A 20649-nucleotide genomic window follows, 5' to 3' on the forward strand; every position below is an offset into this window, starting at 1 on the left:
TTGAAATATAAATTATGTTTATATAGATTACTATCTCAACCAAATTTAGACATAAATGAGCTTAAGTATTTATAATGCACAGCCAGTCCTTTTAGAAGTGTGTGTAAATTGTGATAGACAAGATAGAGTCTACATTTGAGCAATGACAACCACAAGGCTTGGGCATCTTTATTTGGCTATAATCGACATACTACACGCAAATATCTTGAGCAATACATCATGGGGAGCAATTTACCTGTCTCAACCTGAGCGCCAGCTGTCTTTGAGAAGCGGTTTGGTTAAGGTGTATTGTTTACACCAAGTAGTAGCTTCACATTGTGTGACTGAGTAGTAATGTGTACGAACAAGAGTGCCATTTTAAAACGGCTCAAGTTACGATATGCAATTGCAGTATCTGGAGCACTTTCGTGCCACAGCAGAGGGTGTGTGCTCATTATGTCAGCCTGGCTCACTTGGTTATCAGCAGCCTAAAGAACACCATGACCTCCACCTCTCGCATTGCCCATCAAGCAACTTGTCCAAGAGCAGGGCTGTGTGGGTCAGAAAGTACTTTCAGCCGAAGAGAAGGCGAACCACAGGGGAATTCGATGGAATCATTTAATCCACAGTGAAAGTGCAGTTAAACAAACCAGTGCGCCCAACATTTTTAATACTTACCTTCCTTGGTATCGGTTTTAACAGAGGGCTGAACCTTCTCGGGATTGAAAGCTTCACCCAAGATATCTGTATTCAATAACAAATGCACTATTAATTTAAGCTGTTAAAATGCAGCAAAAATTCAAACCCAAACGTTTTGCAAATTTATAAAGCATTCTAATTTGCATACAAAAGTTGGCTACAAGACAAATCTTCCAGTATTTTCCATCCTTTTGTATACATCTGAACATATGAATTAGAAGGAGGGGTAGGCCATTCGGTCCTTTCAGCCTTTAAGTCTTTACAGATCCAGAGAAAGGGTAAAGACTTAATTACCTGCAAAAGCTCGCAGGACAGTTGATAGGATTTTGCAAGCCCAGGCCAGATGGTGGGAGGTGAATGTAATGCGACATGAATCCAAGGTCCTGGTTGAGGTCGTACTCATATGCGTGGAATGTGGCTATAAGTTTCTGCCGAAGCAGAAGCTTGGCTATAAGTTGGCAACTTATAGCCAAGTTCCGCACACGAGTACGTCCTCAAACAAGACCTTGGATTCATGTTGCATTACATTCACCCCTCACCATCTGGCCTGGGCTTGTGAAATCCTACCAACGGTCCTGGCTTGAGACAATTCACACCTCTTTAATCTGTGATTATCCCTCTCTCCAGTTGCTCCGTTTGGACCTGTACATACTTAATTACCTGCAAAGACTCACATTCAAAGCATTGTCTTGCATCTTTGACTTTGTCTATATATATGTTTCTGGAACCTATCTCTTCATTCACCTGAGGAAGGAGCAGTGCTCCGAAAGCTAGTGATTCGAAACAAAACTGTTGGACTTTAACCTGGTGTAAGACATCTTACTGTGCTCACCCCAGTCCAACGCCGGCATCTCCACATCATTTGATAAGATCACAGCTGATATGATTGCAGCCTCTCAAACTTCACTTTCCTGTCTACCCAATATGTTTCTTTTGACCCCCTTGCCGATCAAGTGTCTATGTAACTCGGGGACTTCCTGTGGCTTAATGTAGGGGGAAGATACACATTAAGTGGCTCCCACAAGAGTATTGTACTTTTTGCCCCTTTTTCTTAATATCGGGGGGTGTTTTCTTTTGAAAACTCAAACAGTTAATGGAATAAGGATCCTGCATGACTGAAATGCCCAGAGAAGGCAGGGGAAAGAAGATGGACAGCAAACGTTTGTCGGCGGAGTCGGAGGCTTCTCAGAGTCGTCGGCAGGTAAAATGGCCGAGTCAGTCTCTGAGGCCATGGCCACTCCACTAATGGCCGAGGTGCTTTGTAGGACCATGGCCAAGGAATTTGAAAATCGCTGATGGATTGTGTCGGAGGATCTCCGGAAATCAATGGAAGAGGCCTAAAGAGGCTGTTTAGCACAGGGCTAAATCGCTGGCTTTGAAAGCAGACCAAGGCAGGCCAGCAGCACGGTTCAATTCCCGTAGCAGCCTCCCCGAACAGGTGCCGGAATGTGGCGACTAGGGGCTTTTCACAGTAACTTCATATGAAGCCTACTTGTGACAATAAGCGATTTTCATTTCATTTCATTTTCATCCAAGCGGCTCTGGAGAACAGTGGAAGCCCATGGAGCCAGATAAAAGCCACAGAGATCGTGTTGCCTCACTGGAATCAGAGCTATCTTCGGTGGCCTAAGCGAACAAGTCTTTGAGGCCAATGTGGATGATTTGGAGAATCTGTCCAGGAGACTAAACATTTGAATTGTGGGGTTGCCGGAGGGGCTGGAAGACCCAATGCCCACGGAGCACTTTGCGGATATGTTCGGAAAGATGGTGGGGGAGGGTGGACTCACATCCCCTCCTGAGTTGGACCGAGCCCACTGTACACTCCGGCAAAGGCCCCATCTTGAGGATTCACCTCGTGCGGTAATAGCGAGGTTCCATACCGTCAAGTAGAAAGAACGGGTTCCAAGATGGGCGAAGGAACATTGGGACTTTAAAGGGGAAGGCCACGCCATCTGGTTCTACCAAGACCTAGGAGCGGCGCTGGCGAAGAAGAGGGCTGTGATCAATAGACCCAAGGCTGCCCCTGTATAAAAGTGGCGTCTGACTCGGTGTGATCTAGCATGCTTGGCTTAGAGTAACTTTTGATGGAAAGGACTATTTATTTGATGCAAGGGGGAGATGTGAGACCCTCAGTTTGTTTGGTCACCTGCAACGTTATGGGGTTGAATGGCCCAGTGAAAAGTTCGAGAGTATTTGCTCCCCTTAAGAGTTTAAAACCTGATGTTTTTGCAAGATAATAAAAATCTTTATTATTGTCACAAGTAGGCTTACATTAACACTGAAATGAAGCTACTGTGAAAATCCCATAGTCGCCACATTCCGGCACCCGTTTGGGTACACAGAGGGAGAATTCAGAATGTCCAATTCACCTAACAGCATGTCTTTCGGGACTTGTGGGAGGAAACTGGAGCACCCGGAGGAAACCCATGCAGACACGGGGAGAACGTGCAGACTCCGCACAGACAGTGACCCAAGCCCGGAATCGAACCTGGGACTCTGGCGCTGTGAAGCAACAGTGCTAACCACTGTACTACTGTGCCGCCCCGAGACCCATTTGTGGGTCAGGGACCAGACAAGACTGCAAGGGGGCAAGTACGACACGTTTTTCACTCGGTTTTTGATGGTAGGGCCAGGGGTGCGGCAATATTAATTACTAAAAGCGTTCAGTTTTCTGCCTTTCAGCTTTTACCCGACCCCAATGGCAGACATGTCATTGTCTGTGGATCTTTGGTAGGCACCCCGGTGGTCATGGTTAATGTCTAAGCCCAAAACTGGGAATATACAAACTTTATTAATACTCTGCCGGCCTCCCTCCCCAATCAGCTTATTTTGGGTGGGGACCTAAACTGTATTCTGGATCCTAACTGGACCGCTCCTCGGGGGTGGGTGGTGGTAGTTCTCTCCTCCCTTCAGTGGTGGCGGCCGAGCACTCAGCGATTGTGATTTCGGACCATGCCCCGTATTTTGTTGATTTGGCATAGGATCAGACCCCTCCCAACGTCCGCCGTGGAGGTTAGACACTTTGCTAGCGGATAAGAAATGTTGTGGAGCACATGTCCATAGCCATTGAGGACTATATAAAAGTAAATAAAACTGAGTCAATCTCACGCAATTCCACGGTGTGGGAGGCCCTTAAGGTGGTCCTTATAGGAGGTAAGTTGTCTCCTATAAAGCGCATTTGATGAAGACAACGAGAGTGGAACAGCAAAAGCTAGTGGACTCCATTCTTGAGGTGGGTCACCAGTACTCAATGAACCCTACCCCGGAGTTGTTGGCAAGTAAGAAAAAGCTGCAAACACAATTCAAGCTATTGTCGACAGGCAGAGCAGTGGGCTAGCTGCGACGCTCATGTTTTATAAATACGGGGAGAAGGGCAGTCGTCTTTGGGCTCACCAACTTAAATGACAGGCAGCCTCCCGGGAAATTAGACAAATATGTAACCTGGTTTCCTCCCCATCTCAGGTTAATCAGGCTTGTGAATCGTTCTATTGTGAACTTCATAGATCGGCGCCTCTGGTGGAGGGATCGGTCATGTCTGACCTTTTGGACAGCCTATCCATCCCAGCTCTGGAGGCGGAGAAGGAGTTGGAACCCTTATTAAACCCAGATGAAATGAAAAAAAGCATTGGTTTGATGCAGACTGGGAAAGCCCTGGTCCGGAGGGCTTTCTGATTCAATTTTATAAGAAGTTCTTGGAGCAGCTGGTGTTTTGAATTCCAGACATGTTTAATGATTCCTGAAGGTATCATGATAAGGGGATATTAGAACGTGGGTCCAGAAATGGGGTCCAAGATGTAGCAGGTAATTTAAGGGTTAAACAGACAGAAAGAAAAGACTGCTACCAGCAGACTCTTAGAGAGTGAGAGAGAAAGTGAGAGTGAGAGAATGTAAGCAGCCATTGAAGAGGTAATGAAAAAAGCCACAGATAGGGGCTTTGGAAAAGGATTCTGAACTAAGGGGTAGAGCTTTTAGGACTGAGGCGAGGAGAAATTTCTTTACCCAGAGGGTGGAGAATCTGTGGAATTCACTACCACAAAATAGCTGAGGCGAAAACATTGTGTAATTTCAAGAAGGAAACAGATACAGCTCTTGGGGCTAAAGGGATACGAGGGCAAGGTGGGATCAGGGTATTGAACTTGATGATCAGCCATGATCATAATGGATGGCAAGCAGGCTCGAAGGGCCGAATGGCCTCCTCCTGCTTCTATTTTTCATGTATTTCCAGTCGGATAGTGACATAAAATTTTAAAAGTACTATTTGTAAAATATGATAATATTCCCCCCCCCCCCAGAAATAATTTTGTTTTGCCAATCTTTCATTTTATGTAAGATCATAATTGAGCATTATTCCACTGTCACTAGGTCCAACGCAAGTGGCCTCACCTGCATGTGAACACCACAGCTAAGGCTGATCTTATCCAACCAACATTTACATGCACATATACTTTTCAATGCGTCCTTGCATAGTGGACAAAATAGGATCCAGGATGAACTTTACCCTCCAGTTCAATGATATACAATCAAGATCTAATTACTGCTATTGCCATTCTAGCCAGATAACTCAACAGGAGACGAGAAACTAAACTTACTTTCTGGTGTGTATAGGTTCAGCTCCATACTTACCAGCAAAGCAAAACCTTCTCCAAAGATTTACAAACTTTGACTGTTCTTAATTTAATTCTGGTCTGGTGTGAACTGTTGGGAGTATTTAACTTGGGAGAGTTACAAAGTCCACCGCGAAGAATTTGCAAGTACATTATAAGCAAATTATACGATTGCAGAGCATCCAGCAGTGATGATTTTATTCTGATTTTTATTTTGCACTGTTATCATTCTACTCCGCTCATTCAAATCATACAGTTAGTGTGAAAACAAAAATATTTTTTGAAATTCTAAAAGTAAAAGCTCCTGTATCCTACATTGCTCAAAATGTCCAATTCTCCAATTTCAATAGTAGATGGCTATACTCACCAGGCTGATCATTCCCACTTGGAATTTCTGCTCTGCATGGTTCCACAGAATGCTTGGTATCAATTATTGAGATATAGAACTCATCTTGTGATTTTAACATTGCCTCTGAATTTTGGAGGTGATTCACACGGTTCAGTGATTCACAACACCGATTCTGCTATAATTATATACGCAGTTAATAAAAAGGAACAGACACAAGATAACCTGCTGAAAAAGTGATGAAAAGTTAAAGTAAACTAATTTAACCAGTGTCTAAAAATGTTTGGTGTGACACAAAATATTTTGCATTATCCTCACTTTCTGTGCAGAAATCATTCTTCAATCTAAAATATATGGCAAAAGAAACACAAAGGGTCATCTGAACTTCAAGAATTTGTAACTCGAAGCCAAATAACCTCAAGTCTGTCGAATATTTGCATCTCAATTGTATCCAAACAATCAGATGATGACTGAGGGACTCAACACCATTCATTCTGCATGCTAAATATACGGGAAGTGCAAACCTCTCCTTAAACCCTACAGTGCAGAAGTAGGCTATTTGGTCCATTGGGTGGTTGAGCAGGCAGTGGTTTGGGAAAAAGGAATCTGGGGAGGGGGGAATTAGAGGATAGGGTGAATGTCGGGCTCAGCATTTCCTATATAGCCAGAAGTGGGAGCAGAAACACTTTAAAAAAAAAAATTTAGAGTGCCCAATTAATGTTTTCCAATTAAGGGGCAATTTAGCATGGGCAATCCACCTAGTCTGCACATCTTTGGGTTGTGGGGGCGAAACCCACGCAAACACGGGGAGAATGTGCAAACTCCACACGGACAGTGACCCAGAGCCAGGATCGAACTTGGCACCTCGGCGCCGCGAGGCGGAGCAGCAGAAACTTGATGGGAGCAGCACAGACAGAGCAGCCAGTAAAGTGCAAAATGAAACCTGGGAACGAGTGAAAGATTGTCTCCACTGAGAGAAAGCTCTTAGATAGGCTTCCAACTTTACAAGCTATCTACATCAATTGCAAAGACTCTTCCGTTACGGAATCTGGATTTTAATTTCTGGTAAAGCTGGTACCAGTCATCCCGGTTTGTTGATAACACATACTTGCTTTTCCTCTTCCACAACCTCGAGTGCTGGGAGCTCATATTGAATTTCTTCAGATACTTCCAGTGTAGACATCTTCGAAGATTTACAATTGTCTTCAACTGAAGTAACCGAGCAAAACGGATATGGTTCCAAATATGGTAAATCAAATGTTAGTGGTTCAAAATCCTGTAAAAGAATTGGTATGTCTTGACATGTTGTTAGTGATATATAGAATCCAAATTAATTACAATAGGCTGTAATTGAATGTATGGTAATAAGATCATGGAGTGGAGTGGCCACATTAGTAAAACTGACGAGGAACGATGGATATATTATCTCCATATAAACATCATTTAGGATGGCGAGAATTAAGAGTTAGTTCTATTTGTGATTAGGATGGGAATGATTAGTTTATCTCTCGGTTTGGAGGAGCATCTCCTGAAATGGTCCTACACACAAATCACAAAGCTAGGTGATAACAATACGCATGCAGATCAAACACTGCAACGGTGCACGGACTAATGGTAAAGGCAGCAACTTCCGGAGAGTCACCAGATAATGGTAAAACTGAATACTCAATGGTACCAAAACTGCAAGTGAGAATAATCTTCACCCAACCGCTACAGTCTCAGAGTGTCCTCCATCTCAATAAACACATCTGTAACCGAGAATTAAATGGAAAACGTAATTAAACCACCTCTGACCACAGGTTAAATACCAGCCTAGCACTAAGTTTGCTGGACAACCCCTCCAAATCTCAGCTACTGGAACTAGACATCCCCATCCTGGCTTAAACAGAAATTGTTCTTTCGATCATTATTCTAGGCAATCACTTGCTCGCCTAGAAACAGCGCATTCCTCTTCTGATTCATACCCAAAAGCAAGATTTCCACCTGCTTCCCATCTGTGCCCACCAGAGATGGAATTGGGCTCTGCACAATATAGGTTCCCGCCCCACTGAAGAATCTTGGCTCTGATAGTGCCAACCAACCTTTTCCTATTCACCATTATTCCTCTTCCCTTCATACCTTTTCTGCCCTGTTCCTCTTGCCACCCCATTTCCTCATTCGTCCCACTGTAAAGAAATGGCTTCTAGTCCAGTGTCATGTTTACTATTAGCTTCTCACTGCACCTACTCCTCCTGTCCTCATCCTCCATCTCCTCCAGGATCAAAAGCATCCTTTCTCTATTGATCTCGCATCTCCTCACCTAGGTCCGGTTACCCCATCGACTTTTAAACCGAATATTAGATATAGTCTTGACTTGGTTTGTCTAACAACACAGGAAATTGATAGTTACTTCAAAAAACACAAAACCAAACTTAAGATTACCATAATGCACCATTCCACAGCTTAGACAATGAAGATCAGCTCACCCGTTTATTCTGCTCTCCCTGTGCTGGGAGGTCTGGTTGTTTGTCCTTCTCTGCTGTGGAGGGTTTGGGTTTTCTGTCAAGTGGGGTTGTTGGAGGCTCATTTATTTTTGATGGCACCTCCTTTACAGAAATTAGTTTTGATTTCAAATACAGGGCAGCAGGATTAAACAGCCCAAATCCCTACAGCCAAAACCAGAAAGAAGTTATAACCAAAGCTCAGAAAAAGGCTTCCTGTCATACCAGAGTTCAACCAACAAACACCAACAAGGACTCTATTGCTCCTCTCTCTTTACTCACTTTAAAATGAGTACCAAAACCTTGAGCAGCAAGTGGCTTGGTTGTCTCCAACCATCTGTTTTCCATGTCAGCAATGCTGAGGCAAAGGTACCACGGAAGCCAGAATGCTGTCACATTCTACATTGTTTGGTGCAATCTCCCAGCTTCAGGCTGAGAATCAGCATTTGGGCAAAGATTCAACAGGTACCCTGCTCACCATTTTGGACAAGGAATGGCGTGCGGGTCAGTGCAATTAAAGAGGGTATTTCGAACACATGGAATAGTTCAAGAAAATGCATTTCCAAAGTACATTTGTTCATGAGACGTGGCCGTCGCTGGCTGGGCCAGCATTTATTGCCCATCCGGGAGGGCAATTAAGGGACTACCACAGACCAGGTAAAGGTGGTAGATTTCCTTCCCTGAGGGCAGCATGGTGGCACAGTGGTTAGCACTGCTGCCTCACAGCGCCGAGGTCCCAGGTTCGATCCTGGCTCTGGGTCACTGTCCGTGTGGTGTTTGCACATTCTCCCCGTGTTTGCGTGGGTTTCGCCCCCACAACCCAAAGATGTGCAGGGTAGGTGGATTGGCCACGCTAAATTGCCCCTTAATTGGAAAAAATGAATTGGGTACACTAAATTTATATAAAAAAAGATTTCCTTCCCTAAAGGACATCAGTGAATCAGGTGAGTTTTTATGACAATGGTTTCATGGCCATCATTAAGACTTCCTAATTACAGATTTCTACTGGATTCAGATTTCATCATCCGTGGTGGGATTCAAATGCAGATCCCAAGAGCATCATCCTGGGACTCTGGATTTCTAGTCCAGCGATATTAACACTAACACCGTAGCCTCCCCTTCGGGTGCAATGGCAAGCTGCTACACTGGCACGCACTGACTGTACCTTAGCAGCGTTGTTTGTAAGGCTGGGCACTGCATGGCCTGCTTTCTTCAGGACATCATTAATGTAAACATCTTCATCTGTCGAGGTATCACAGAGGAACAAGTGCAACACATCGTCGAGGTAGCCACAAATCAGGGCCACCAGTGGTTGCTTGCCACAGAATCTCAGAAACTGATTTTTAGCAGCAATGCTCCAGTCATCCTGCTGAAGGAAAATGAAATCTCTGTGATGACATGCTGCAGCTGGAATTACATTACATTTCCCAGGCATCATGTCTGTGGGGCAATGTCCACCTGCCAGTGGTTGAAACGGGGACTTCAATTTGTTCAATTATCAAATATTTGAACGGACCAAAATTAATAAGCAGCAGAAAACTGAGAAACAAAGTCTGTTTTTGAATACAAAACTACAGCGTGCGTTTCATGCCAGACAAAACATTTGCTATGAATAAAACATTAATCTGTACACACTCTGATTATAAATTCCTACTGCCACATTTCTAATGAAAATGACTTATGTAAACTTACTGAACTGCAATTGCACCCTCAAGTTCTTCGTCTGCATTTTCCAAATTGCTGCAAGTAACTATAAATAATAACAGAACGGAACTGTGGAAAAATGAAGTTTCAAATGACTGATGTTAAAATGGGGAAGCGTTCTGCTGGAATTACACTTGCCCTTTGACCGTGCTTCACTTGAACAGTAGATTTAGACTTCAGTCCCTACGGGAATTCCTCACGGTCTACAAATGACCTTTCACTTGGGAAACTTGCCTTTAAGTGGAGCCCACAACCAAAAGCAGTTGTGGTGGGTTTCAATTTTAAAACATCCTCAAAGTTAGTTCAAACCATATTTTTCTTCTGCCCTACCTCAGTTGGTTGTAGCCACATAAGCGTTGATGGAATTCCTTGAGCGGGAAGCTTTGAATGGCAACATCTATGGAAGACAATAGAACCAATGTTAGGATTCATTGTTCAGTGTTCATCTAAGTTTACAGGTTAAGATTTTAAGGATGGCGAGCTATTGGCAAGCGAAGGCAGTCCCACCCGTGAGAGCAGTCGGTCAATCTGATTGCCGGTCAGCTGTTCAACCATTCGACCAGGACAGGCACAGTGCTCTGCCTGGAACAATCAATCAGGCGAGGCACAGTGCTCTGCCCGGAACAATCAATCAGGCCAGGCATTGTTCTGCCTGGAACAATCAACCAGGCCAGGCACAGTGCTCTGCCTGGAACAATCAATCAGGCCAGGCACAGTGCTCTGCCCAGAACAATCAATCAGGCCAGGCACAGTGCTCTGCCCGGAACAATCAATCAGGCCAGGCATTGTTCTGCCTGGAACAATCAACCAGGCCAGGTACAGTGCTCTGCCCGGAACAATCAACCAGGCCAGGTACAGTGCTCTGCCCGGAACAATCAATCAGGCCAGACACAGTGCTCTGCCCGGAACAATCAATAGGCCAGGCACAGTGCTCTGTCTGGATCAGAGTCCCAGGGATGGGAGTGCAAGGAATGTATCAGGCCAGGCACAGTGCTGTGCCTGGAACAATCGATCATGATTGCTCATACAGCCAAAGAAAATATAGGATAAGATTTTCGCTCCCCGTTCGGGCAAGCACCAAAACATACCTCCCTCAATTCCAATCATCATCTTTTTCTTCCCTTCTTGTGTAGTCCCAGAGGATGACTTGCTTCCATTCCGGGGAGGTGGGTTCTGTAGTGTCCAAATAGTCCAATCCTGGATCCGCAGACTCTGCCACAGGTTTGGCAGGTGGTGTTTGATGAGGTGGGTGGGGGGGACGCTCAGGATTCTGCGCTCTCTTTCTGCTGTGTACGCTTGGCATGTGTGCTCCACCCTGTGACGCTTGAGGTGATTGGCCCCTTTGCGGATGCCTTTTCTGCAGTTTGTGCGTTCTAAGGCAAGCCATTCCCACGTGTCGGTGGGGATGTTGCATTTATTTAGGGAGGCTTTCAGCGTGTGCTTGTAGCGTTTCCTCTGCCCTCACAGTGATCGCTTGCCATTGCGGAACTCGGTGTGGAGCACTTGTTCGGGGAGTCTCGTGTCGACCATGCGGACAATGTGGCCCGCCCATCACAGCTGGTCGAGCTTGACCAGTGCCTTGATATTGGGGATATTGGCCTGGGAGAGGATGCTCACGTTGGTATGCCTATCCTGCCAGGATTTGCAGGATTTTGCGGAGGCAGCTCTGGTGATATCTCTCCAGAGATTTGAGGTATCTGCTGTACATTGTCCATGTTTCTGATGCATGCAGGAGGTCGGGGACCACGGCAGCTCTGTAGACCATGAGCTTGGTGCTGGGTTTGAGGTCTCTGTGTTTGAACACTCTGTTCCTCAGGCGCCCCAAAGACTACACTGGTGCATTGGAGTCGATGTTGGATTTCATCGTCAATGTCTGCTTGCACTGAGAGGAAGCTCCTGCAGTATGGGAGAAATGATCCACATTGTCCAGGGGTTCACCGTGGATCTTGATGGTTTGGCGGGGGGGGGGGGGGGGGGGGGGGGGGGAGCAGCTTTTTGTGGAAAGAGTGGGCTGGTAGAGAACCTTTGTTTTCCGAATGTTTAGTCTGAAGCCCATTCTCTCATATGCCTTGATGAATGCATTGATGATGGTTTGTAGCTCGGTCTCCGAGCATGCGCACACACGGGCATTGTCTGTGTACTGCAGCTCGCTGACAGAGGTTGGAGTGGTCATGGTTCTGGCCTGGAGGAGTCGGAGGTTGAACTGCTTCCCACTTGGTTAGGTTAGCTCCACTCCAGTGGGGAGCTTCAGGGTGACAGAGTGGAGTGTTGCTGCGAGGAGCTGGAGAGAGCGTTGGTGCGATGACGCAGCCTGTTTGACCCCAGTTTGCACACGTATTGTGTCTGTGGTGGTTCGGTTGGGGATGATCACAGCTGCATGTCATCGTGGAGCAGGCGGAGAATGGTGAAGAATTTCTGCGGGCAGCTGAATTGGAGGAACATGTTCCACAATCCCTCACGGCTGACAGAGTAAAAGGTCTTTGCGAGATCGAAGACAGCCATGTACAGAGGCTGATGCTGCTCCCTGCACTTTTCCTGGATTTGTCCCTCACTGAAGATCATGTCCATGGGGCCTCTTGATGGGCGGAAGCCGCATTGAGACTCAGGGAGGAGCTCTTCAGCTACTGGGAGGCGGCGGTTCCGGAGGATTCTTGCAATGACCTTTCCTGTGGCGGAAAGTAGATAATCCCACGGTACTTTCCGCAGTCGGGCCGATCTTCTTTCTTGAAAATGGTCACAATTACGGCATCTCTGAGATCATCCAGCATGCTCTCTTCCTTCCAGACAAGACTGCGGAGGTTGTGGATTCTTGTCAAGAATGCAACTCTGTCGGGGACTTCCGGGTGCGGCGATGACCAGCTGAGTCGCACGTTTCGGCAGCTCCCTGTGAAACGGACTTTTGGGCTCTTGATAGGAGCCCCAACGGCAATTTTGACGGCTAAAAACACTGTGCGGTAAACCAGAAGGGAATCCCCCCTGGATACGGATGGAAAAAGGAGGAGAGAGTGGCCAGATTGCAGTGGATCCTTTAGAACAGCGGCAAGGAAGGCAAGCAAAAACCAAGATGGCGTCGGAAGGTGGCAGTTTAACATGGGGCCCTGAACAACAAGAGTTCTTGAAATGCTGTGTGGAAGAGATCAAAAAGGAAATGAAGAAAGAGCTGTTGGCCCCGATACTACAGGCGATCGAAGGGCTAAAGGAGGAACAAAAGACCCAGGAGCGGGAGCTTCGGGTCGTCAAGGCAAAGGCAGCCGAGAATGAGGACGATATACAGGGCCTGGTGGTGAAGACGGAGACGCAGGAGGCACATCAGAAACAATGTGTGGAAAGGTTGGAGGCACTGGAAAACAACGCAAGGAGGAACAACCTGAGGATTCTTGGTCTTCCTGAAGGTGTGGAGGGAGCGGACGTCGGGGCATATGTGAGCACGATGCTGCACTCGTTAATGGGAGCGGAGGCCCCGGCGGGTCCGTTGGAGGTGGAGGGAGCATACCGAGTGATGGCGCGAGGACCGAGAGCAGGAGAAATTCCCAGAGCCATAGTGGTGAGATTCCTCCGTTTTAAGGATAGAGAAATGGTCCTTAGATGGGCGAAGAAAACTCGGAGCAGTAAATGGGAGAACGCGGTGATCCGCGTTTATCAAGACTGGAGTGCGGAGGTGGCGAGAAGGAGGGCGAGCTTTAATCGGGCCAAGGCGGTGCTTCATAAAAAGATAAAATTTGGAATGCTGCAACCGGCAAGACTGTGGGTCACATATCGAGGGAGGCACCACTACTTTGAGACGGCGGATGAAGCGTGGACTTTTATTGTGGAAGAAAAACTGGAATGAGCGGGTTATTAAAAAGAACGTTCGAACAAAGTGGTGGGGCGAATGTGGGGGGCAAAGAGGGGTTTTATGTACTAATCCTGCGATGTGGTAACTTTTCTCTCTCCCACAGGTGGTGATGGGGGAGGAGGGGAGGTGGAGGAGATGGGGCATTGGCCATTGGGGGCGGGGCCAAGGGAGAAGCGCAGGCTTGGTTCCCGCGCTATGATAATCATGGCGGGAATAGAGAAGCAGGAAGGAGGGGGCGTCGCACGGTGCGAGCCGAGGTCACGGGGGGAAGCCGAGGTCAGCCAGAGTTTGCTGACTTCTGGGAGCAACATGGGGGGGAGTAATTACGCTAGCGGGGGATCTAGCGGTGGGGGGGGGGGGGGTGGGAGGGGGGAATTACTGGGTTGCTGCTGCTGGGGAGAGGGGGGAGCTGGTATGGGAGAGGATGGGCGGGGGGGCACCACCTGGGGGAGATACAGCTGCGTGGGAACTGGGTGAGGAGCTGGAAAAAGGTGATGGCTACTCGACAAGGGGGGGGGGGTAGGAAGCCCACCAACTCGGCTGATCACGTGGAACGTGAGAGGGCTGAACGGGCCGATAAAGAGGGCACGGGTACTCGCACACCTTAAGAAACTTAAGGCAGATGTGGTTATGTTACAGGAAACGCACCTGAAACTGATAGACCAGGTTAGGCTACGCAAAGGATGGGTGGGGCAGGTGTTCCATTCGGGGCTAGATGCGAAAAACAGGGGGGTGGCTATATTAGTGGGGAAGCGGGTAATGTTCGAGGCAAAGACTATAGTGGCGGATAACGGGGGCAGATACGTGATGGTGAGTGGCAAACTACAGGGGGAGACGGTGGTTTTGGTAAACGTATATGCCCCGAACTGGGATGATGCCAATTTTATGAGGCGGATGCTAGGACGCATTCCGGACCTAGAGATGGGAAAGCTGATAATGGGGGGAGATTTTAATACGGTGTTGGAACCAGGGCTGGATAGGTCGAAGTCCAGGACTGGAAGGAGGCCGGCAGCAGCCAAGGTACTTAAAGATTTTATGGAGCAGATGGGAGGTGTAGACCCGTGGAGATTTAGCAGACCTAGGAGTAAGGAGTTCTCGTTTTTCTCCTATGTCCATAAAGTCTACTCGCGAATAGACTTTTTTGTGCTGGGTAGGGCATTGATCCCGAAGGTGAGGGGAACGGAGTATACGGCTATAGCCATTTCGGATCACGCTCCACACTGGGTGGACTTGGAGATAGGGGAGGAAACAGGAGGGCGCCCACCCTGGAGAATGGACATGGGACTAATGGCAGATGAGGGGGTGTGTCTAAGGGTGAGGGGGTGCATTGAAAAGTACTTGGAACTCAATGATAATGGGGAGGTCCAGGTGGGAGTGGTCTGGGAGGCGTTGAAGGCGGTGGTTAGAGGGGAGCTGATATCAATAAGGGCACATAAAGGGAAGCAGGAGAGTAAGGAACGGGAGCGGTTGCTGCAAGAACTTTTGAGGGTGGACAGACAATATGCGGAAGCACCGGAGGAGGGACTGTACAGGGAAAGGCAAAGGCTACATGTAGAATTTGACTTGCTGACTACAGGCACTGCAGAGGCACAATGGAGGAAGGCACAGGGTGTACAGTACGAATATGGGGAGAAGGCGAGCAGGTTGCTGGCACACCAATTGAGGAAAAGGGGAGCAGCGAGGGAAATAGGGGGAGTGAGGGATGAGGAAGGAGAGATGGAGCGGGGAGCGGAGAGAGTGAATGGAGTGTTCAAGACATTTTATTAAAAATTATATGAAGCTCAACCCCCGGATGGGAGGGAGAGAATGATGGGCTTCTTGGATCGGCTGGAATTTCCCAAGGTGGAAGAGCAGGAAAGGGTGGGACTGGGAGCACAGATCGAGGTAGAAGAAGTGGTGAAAGGAATTAGGAGCATGCAGGCGGGAAAGGCCCCGGGACCGGATGGATTCCCAGTCGAATTCTATAGAAAATATGTGGACTTGCTCGCCCCGGTACTGACGAGGACCTTTAATGAGGCAAAGGAAAGGGGACAACTGCCCCCGACTATGTCGGAAGCAACGATATCGCTTCTCTTAAAGAAGGAAAAGGACCCGCTACAATGCGGGTCCTATAGACCTATTTCCCTCCTAAATGTAGATGCCAAGGTCCTGGCCAAGGTAATGGCAATGAGAATAGAGGAATGTGTCCCGGGGGTGGTCCACGAGGACCAAACTGGGTTTGTGAAGGGGAGACAGCTGAACACGAATATACGGAGGTTGTTAGGGGTAATGATGATGGCCCCACCAGAGGGAGAAACGGAGATAGTAGTGGCGATGGATGCCGAGAAAGCATTTGATAGAGTGGAGTGGGATTATTTGTGGGAGGTGTTGAGGAGATTTGGTTTTGGAGAGGGGTATGTTAGATGGGTGCAGCTGTTGTATAGGGCCCCAGTGGCGAGCATGGTCACGAATGGACGGGGATCTGCATATTTTCGGCTCCATAGAGGGACAAGGCAGGGATGCCCTCTGTCCCCATTATTGTTTGCACTGGCGATTGAGCCCCTGGCGATAGCGTTGAGGGGTTCCAAGAAGTGGAGGGGAGTACTTAGGGGAGGAGAAGAGCACCGGGTATCTTTGTATGCGGACGATTTGCTACTATACGTGGCGGACCCGGCGGAGGGGATGCCAGAAATAATGCGGATACTTGGGGAGTTTGGGGATTTTTCAGGGTATAAATTGAACATGGGGAAAAGTGAGTTGTTTGTGTTGCATCCAGGGGAGCAGAGTAGAGAAATAGAGGACCTACCGCTGAGGAAGGTAACAAGGGACTTTCGTTACCTGGGGATCCAGATAGCTAAGAATTGGGGCACATTGCACAGGTTAAATTTAACGCGGTTGGTGGAACAGATGGAGGAGGATTTCAAGAGATGGGATATGGTATCCCTGTCAATGGCAGGGAGGGTGCAGGCGGTTAAGATGGTGGTCCTCCCGAGATTCCTCTTTGTGTTTCAGTGCCTCCCGGTGGTGATCACGAAGGCTTTTTTTAAAAGGATTGAAAAGAGCATCATGGGTTTTGTGTGGGCCGGGAAGACCCCGAGAGTGAGGAGGGGATTCTTACAGCGTAGCAGGGATAGGGGGGGCTGGCACTACCGAGCCTAAGTGAGTATTATTGGGCCGCTAATATTTCAATGGTGAGTAAGTGGATGGGAGAGGAGGAGGGAGCGGCGTGGAAGAGATTAGAGAGGGCGTCCTGTAGGGGGACTAGCCTACAGGCTATGGTGACAGCCCCATTGCCGTTCTCACCGAGGAACTACACCACAAGCCCGGTGGTGGTGGCTACACTGAAGATTTGGGGACAGTGGAGACGGCATAGGGGAAAGACTGGAGCCTTGGGGGGGTCCCCGATAAGAAACAACCATAGGTTTGCCCCGGGGGGAATGGATGGGGGATATGGAATGTGGCAAAGAGCAGGAATAACGCAACTGAAAGATCTGTTTGTGGATGGGAAGTTCGCGAGTCTGGGAGCGCTGACCGAGAAATATGGGTTGCCCCAAGGGAATGCATTCAGGTATATGCAACTGAGGGCTTTTGCGAGGCAACAGGTGAGGGAATTCCCGCAGCTCCCGACACAAGAGGTGCAGGACAGAGTGATCTCAAAGACATGGGTGGGGGATGGTAAGGTGTCAGATATATATAGGGAAATGAGGGACGAAGGGGAGACTATGGTAGATGAACTAAAAGGGAAATGGGAAGAAGAGCTGGGGGAGGAGATCGAGGAGGGGCTGTGGGCAGATGCCCTAAGCAGGGTAAACTCGTCGTCCTCGTGTGCCAGGCTAAGCCTGATTCAGTTTAAAGTATTACACAGGGCACATATGACTGGAGCACGGCTCAGTAAATTTTTTGGGGTGGAGGATAGGTGTGCGAGGTGCTCGAGAAGCCCAGCGAATCATACCCATATGTTTTGGTCATGCCCGGCACTACAGAGGTTTTGGATGGGGGTGACAAAGGTGCTTTCAAAAGTAGTAGGAGTCCGGGTCGAACCAAGCTGGGGGTTGGCTATATTTGAGGTTGCACAAGAGCCGGGAGTGCAGGAGGCGAGAGAGGCCGATGTTTTGGCCTTTGCGTCCCTAGTAGCCCGGCGCAGGATATTGCTAATGTGGAAAGAAGCCAAGCCCCCGGGGGTGGAGACCTGGATAAATGACATGGCGGGGTTTATAAAGCTAGAGCGGATTAAGTTCGTCCTAAGGGGGTCGGCTCAAGGGTTCACCAGGCGGTGGCAACCGTTCGTCGAATACCTCGCAGAAAGATAGACGGAATGGGAAAAAGAAGGCAGCAGCAGCAGCCCAGGATGGGGGGGGGGGGGGGGGGGAGAGGAACCAGAAGGACTCTCAGGGTTGTTAATATATACTGTATAGTATGTATAGGTCGTTGCTACAGATAATTATATATTGGACTGTTAAATTATATTTTTGGAGAGTGTTACTTGTGACAAGGCAGTTGCCAATTAGGGCTAGTTTTCATTTTTGTTATTTATTATTTATTCATTTTTTGTTTATAAAATAGGTCATTGTTATTTGTGTTGTTATAATATTGTGTAAAGGATGCACAATGTACTGTGTTGGTTGACCAAAAATTTTCAATAAAATATTTAATAAAAAAAAAAAGAATGCAACTCTGTCGCATTTTAGTATTTCTGCAGGGATTCTAATTGGTCTAGTCGAACTAGTCTTGGTGTTTCCTGGTCGCGAGCCCGAGCGTCTCCTTGCAGGCGCGGACTATGGTGGGTTTTAAGGTGGACCCGGCGCTGTGGGCGTTCTTGGGCTCTGACCCGATGGTGGTCGCCAGGTTAACTGTGAGGTGCAGACTGGGTAGTTCTTTCTTCTCAGGGTCTCGGAGTCCAGCCACATTGAGTCTCCTGCGGCAGAGTTTTTTCTGCCTGTGTGGTTTGGAGCCAGTGTCATGGAGATGGGTGGAGCGGATTAGTCAGCGGCCAGTCCAGCAGTCGTCAGTTCCAGTCGAGGCTGGGTGATTCGGACGTTTTTTTGCGGTCCCTTGCCCGGATGATGAAGATAGTATATTAGGTGCCAGTGCTTGGAGCAGGGGTGTTGCCAGGAGGTCTTCTGCTCGTCTCTCTGGCAGAACAGGGTGTTTGTGATTAAAGGGTCATGTTCTAAACATTTTGTCAGGAGGAGGACTCCATTGGCGTTTGTTTTCCTCACGTCCTTCCTGCCTTTCCAACAGTCTGCGTCCTTCCCGACTCTAGCATTGAAGTCACTGAGGAGAATCAGCTCCTCTGACTTTGAGATGCGAGCCGTGAGGTCAGGAGTAGTTTGCTCACCCCGCAAGGGGTTTGTTGAGACGTCTGACCAATTTGTTTTTTTATGGCGAGGCCAGCCCCGTAGAGACACCATTCTTCTCCTTGGGATGGTTTAGCACAGTGCGCTAAATAGCTGGCTTCGAAAGCAGACCAAGGCAGGCCAGCGGCACGGTTCAATTCCCGTAACAGCCTCCCCGAACAGGCGCCGGAATGTGGCGACTAGGGGCTTTTCACAGTAACTTCATTTGAAGCCTACTTGTGACAATAAGCGATTTTCATTTCATTTCTCCTGGTTTGCCTTTCCAGAGGAAGGTACCTTGTTCTTTAAGCTGACCTCCTGCCAGTCATGTCTCACTCAGGGCGGTGTTGTCAATGTTCTGGCGTTGGAGTTCCCGGGCTTTGATTGCAGTGCGACGTTCAGCTCTGTTGTTGTTGGGGTTGTCCATGAGGGCCCTGACGTTCCAGGTCCCGTAATTCATTTGGGTGGGTGGGGTGGAAGATGCCCGTGCATGGATTCTTTTAACGTGAGGGGCTCATTGCACGGCAACCACCACACCGTCCCAACGGAGCGAGGTCTTGGCCCAGTGGCAGGGAAATCCAAGGCAACTGTAGACACGGCTTTGCTGTAGGACTAACACACACTCTTTCCAATTATACCAGAGGCACCAGTGACACTTTATAAATGTCTTTTATTCGGATAAGAGAACTGTGTGTACTTTCGCAGGAGCCAGTCAACAATGGTTTTACCCCAAAATAAGGAAAAAAAGAAATATAGAAATAATTCACAAAGACCTTTGTTCTAAAGGGACATCCTACGTACAACCATCAGATGCAAAAAAAACAAAGTCTAGTATAGTAGAGTGATCATTATTGATCATTTCTTGTGTACGCTATAAATTAACCAAGGATTCTTACACCATGCCAAGACACGCAACACAACTGACTCACTCCTCCCTACCTAAATCAGAGGCACCGTTCAGGCCCTGCCAACACTGGAAAACCTAAACCACTCTCCACCAAGGAAGCCCAGTCGACGAAGAGCAGAAGAATAGTTAAGACACCCATTAACTAGATATCCTGGAGGGCGATACAACCCTCCTCCTCGCGACAAGATAAGGGAAACCTTTCTGAAAACAAATCAGAGCCCATTTCAGCACCTCTCCCATCCAGATAAAGAAAGGAAACCCCTGAAAGAGAGGAACGCCAGGATTAGCCAATTGACGTCCAACATGGTCTGGCAACGTACACTTTCACGGAAAGGGTACCAGGAACAGAACAGCATAACCTCATAAGAAACAGGATACTGCCTCTCCCAGAGGAAACCAAGACTCAAGGAGGAGGATTGTCTGGAAGACCCCATATAAGATTACTAGGAGGAGGGCAACTTACTCCTCCATCCAGCCTAATCTCCAACTGAAGAAAGATTCTAAATGCTAAACCGGAGCACTCAGACCCATACTCAGGCCCCACAGCCAACAGGATACTACATCCCCAGTACAGCCAAATCTCAAGGTCAATCCAGAAGTCCTCAAAAGGGGACATCTCGGGGGAGGGTGGTCTCTCCCCTGCTCAACGTACCCTCCATCTGACCCAGATTAGTTACTACTACCCTGACTTACTCAATCGAGCTAAAATTAAGATTGACAACATATTACAATAGGGGCTGAAAGGCCAAGGATACTCGCATCACTCTTATAACTACCACG

At 47.9% G+C, this 20649-nt stretch overlaps 1 protein-coding gene across 3 annotated transcripts in view; it reads right to left on the reverse strand.

The window, feature by feature from the left end:
- LOC140394473 (tudor domain-containing protein 5-like) overlaps positions 1-20649 on the reverse strand; it is a 67061-nt gene that overhangs the window by 15909 nt on the left and 30503 nt on the right. For 2 of the 3 annotated variants that reach the window (XM_072481768.1, XM_072481767.1), the window contains exons 12-17: positions 10143-10209; positions 9274-9477; positions 8094-8273; positions 6737-6904; positions 5650-5806; positions 658-723 (exon numbers count right to left, since the gene is read on the reverse strand). In XM_072481768.1, coding sequence (XP_072337869.1) covers positions 658-723; positions 5650-5806; positions 6737-6904; positions 8094-8273; positions 9274-9477; positions 10143-10209 — 842 coding nt within the window. The remainder of the gene's footprint in view (positions 1-657; positions 724-5649; positions 5807-6736; positions 6905-8093; positions 8274-9273; positions 9478-10142; positions 10210-20649) is intronic. The other variant, XM_072481769.1, reaches the window with a different exon arrangement.

This window comes from Scyliorhinus torazame, chromosome 17, assembly GCF_047496885.1.
Source record: "Scyliorhinus torazame isolate Kashiwa2021f chromosome 17, sScyTor2.1, whole genome shotgun sequence".
In the NCBI taxonomy this organism is placed as follows: domain Eukaryota; kingdom Metazoa; phylum Chordata; class Chondrichthyes; order Carcharhiniformes; family Scyliorhinidae; genus Scyliorhinus; species Scyliorhinus torazame.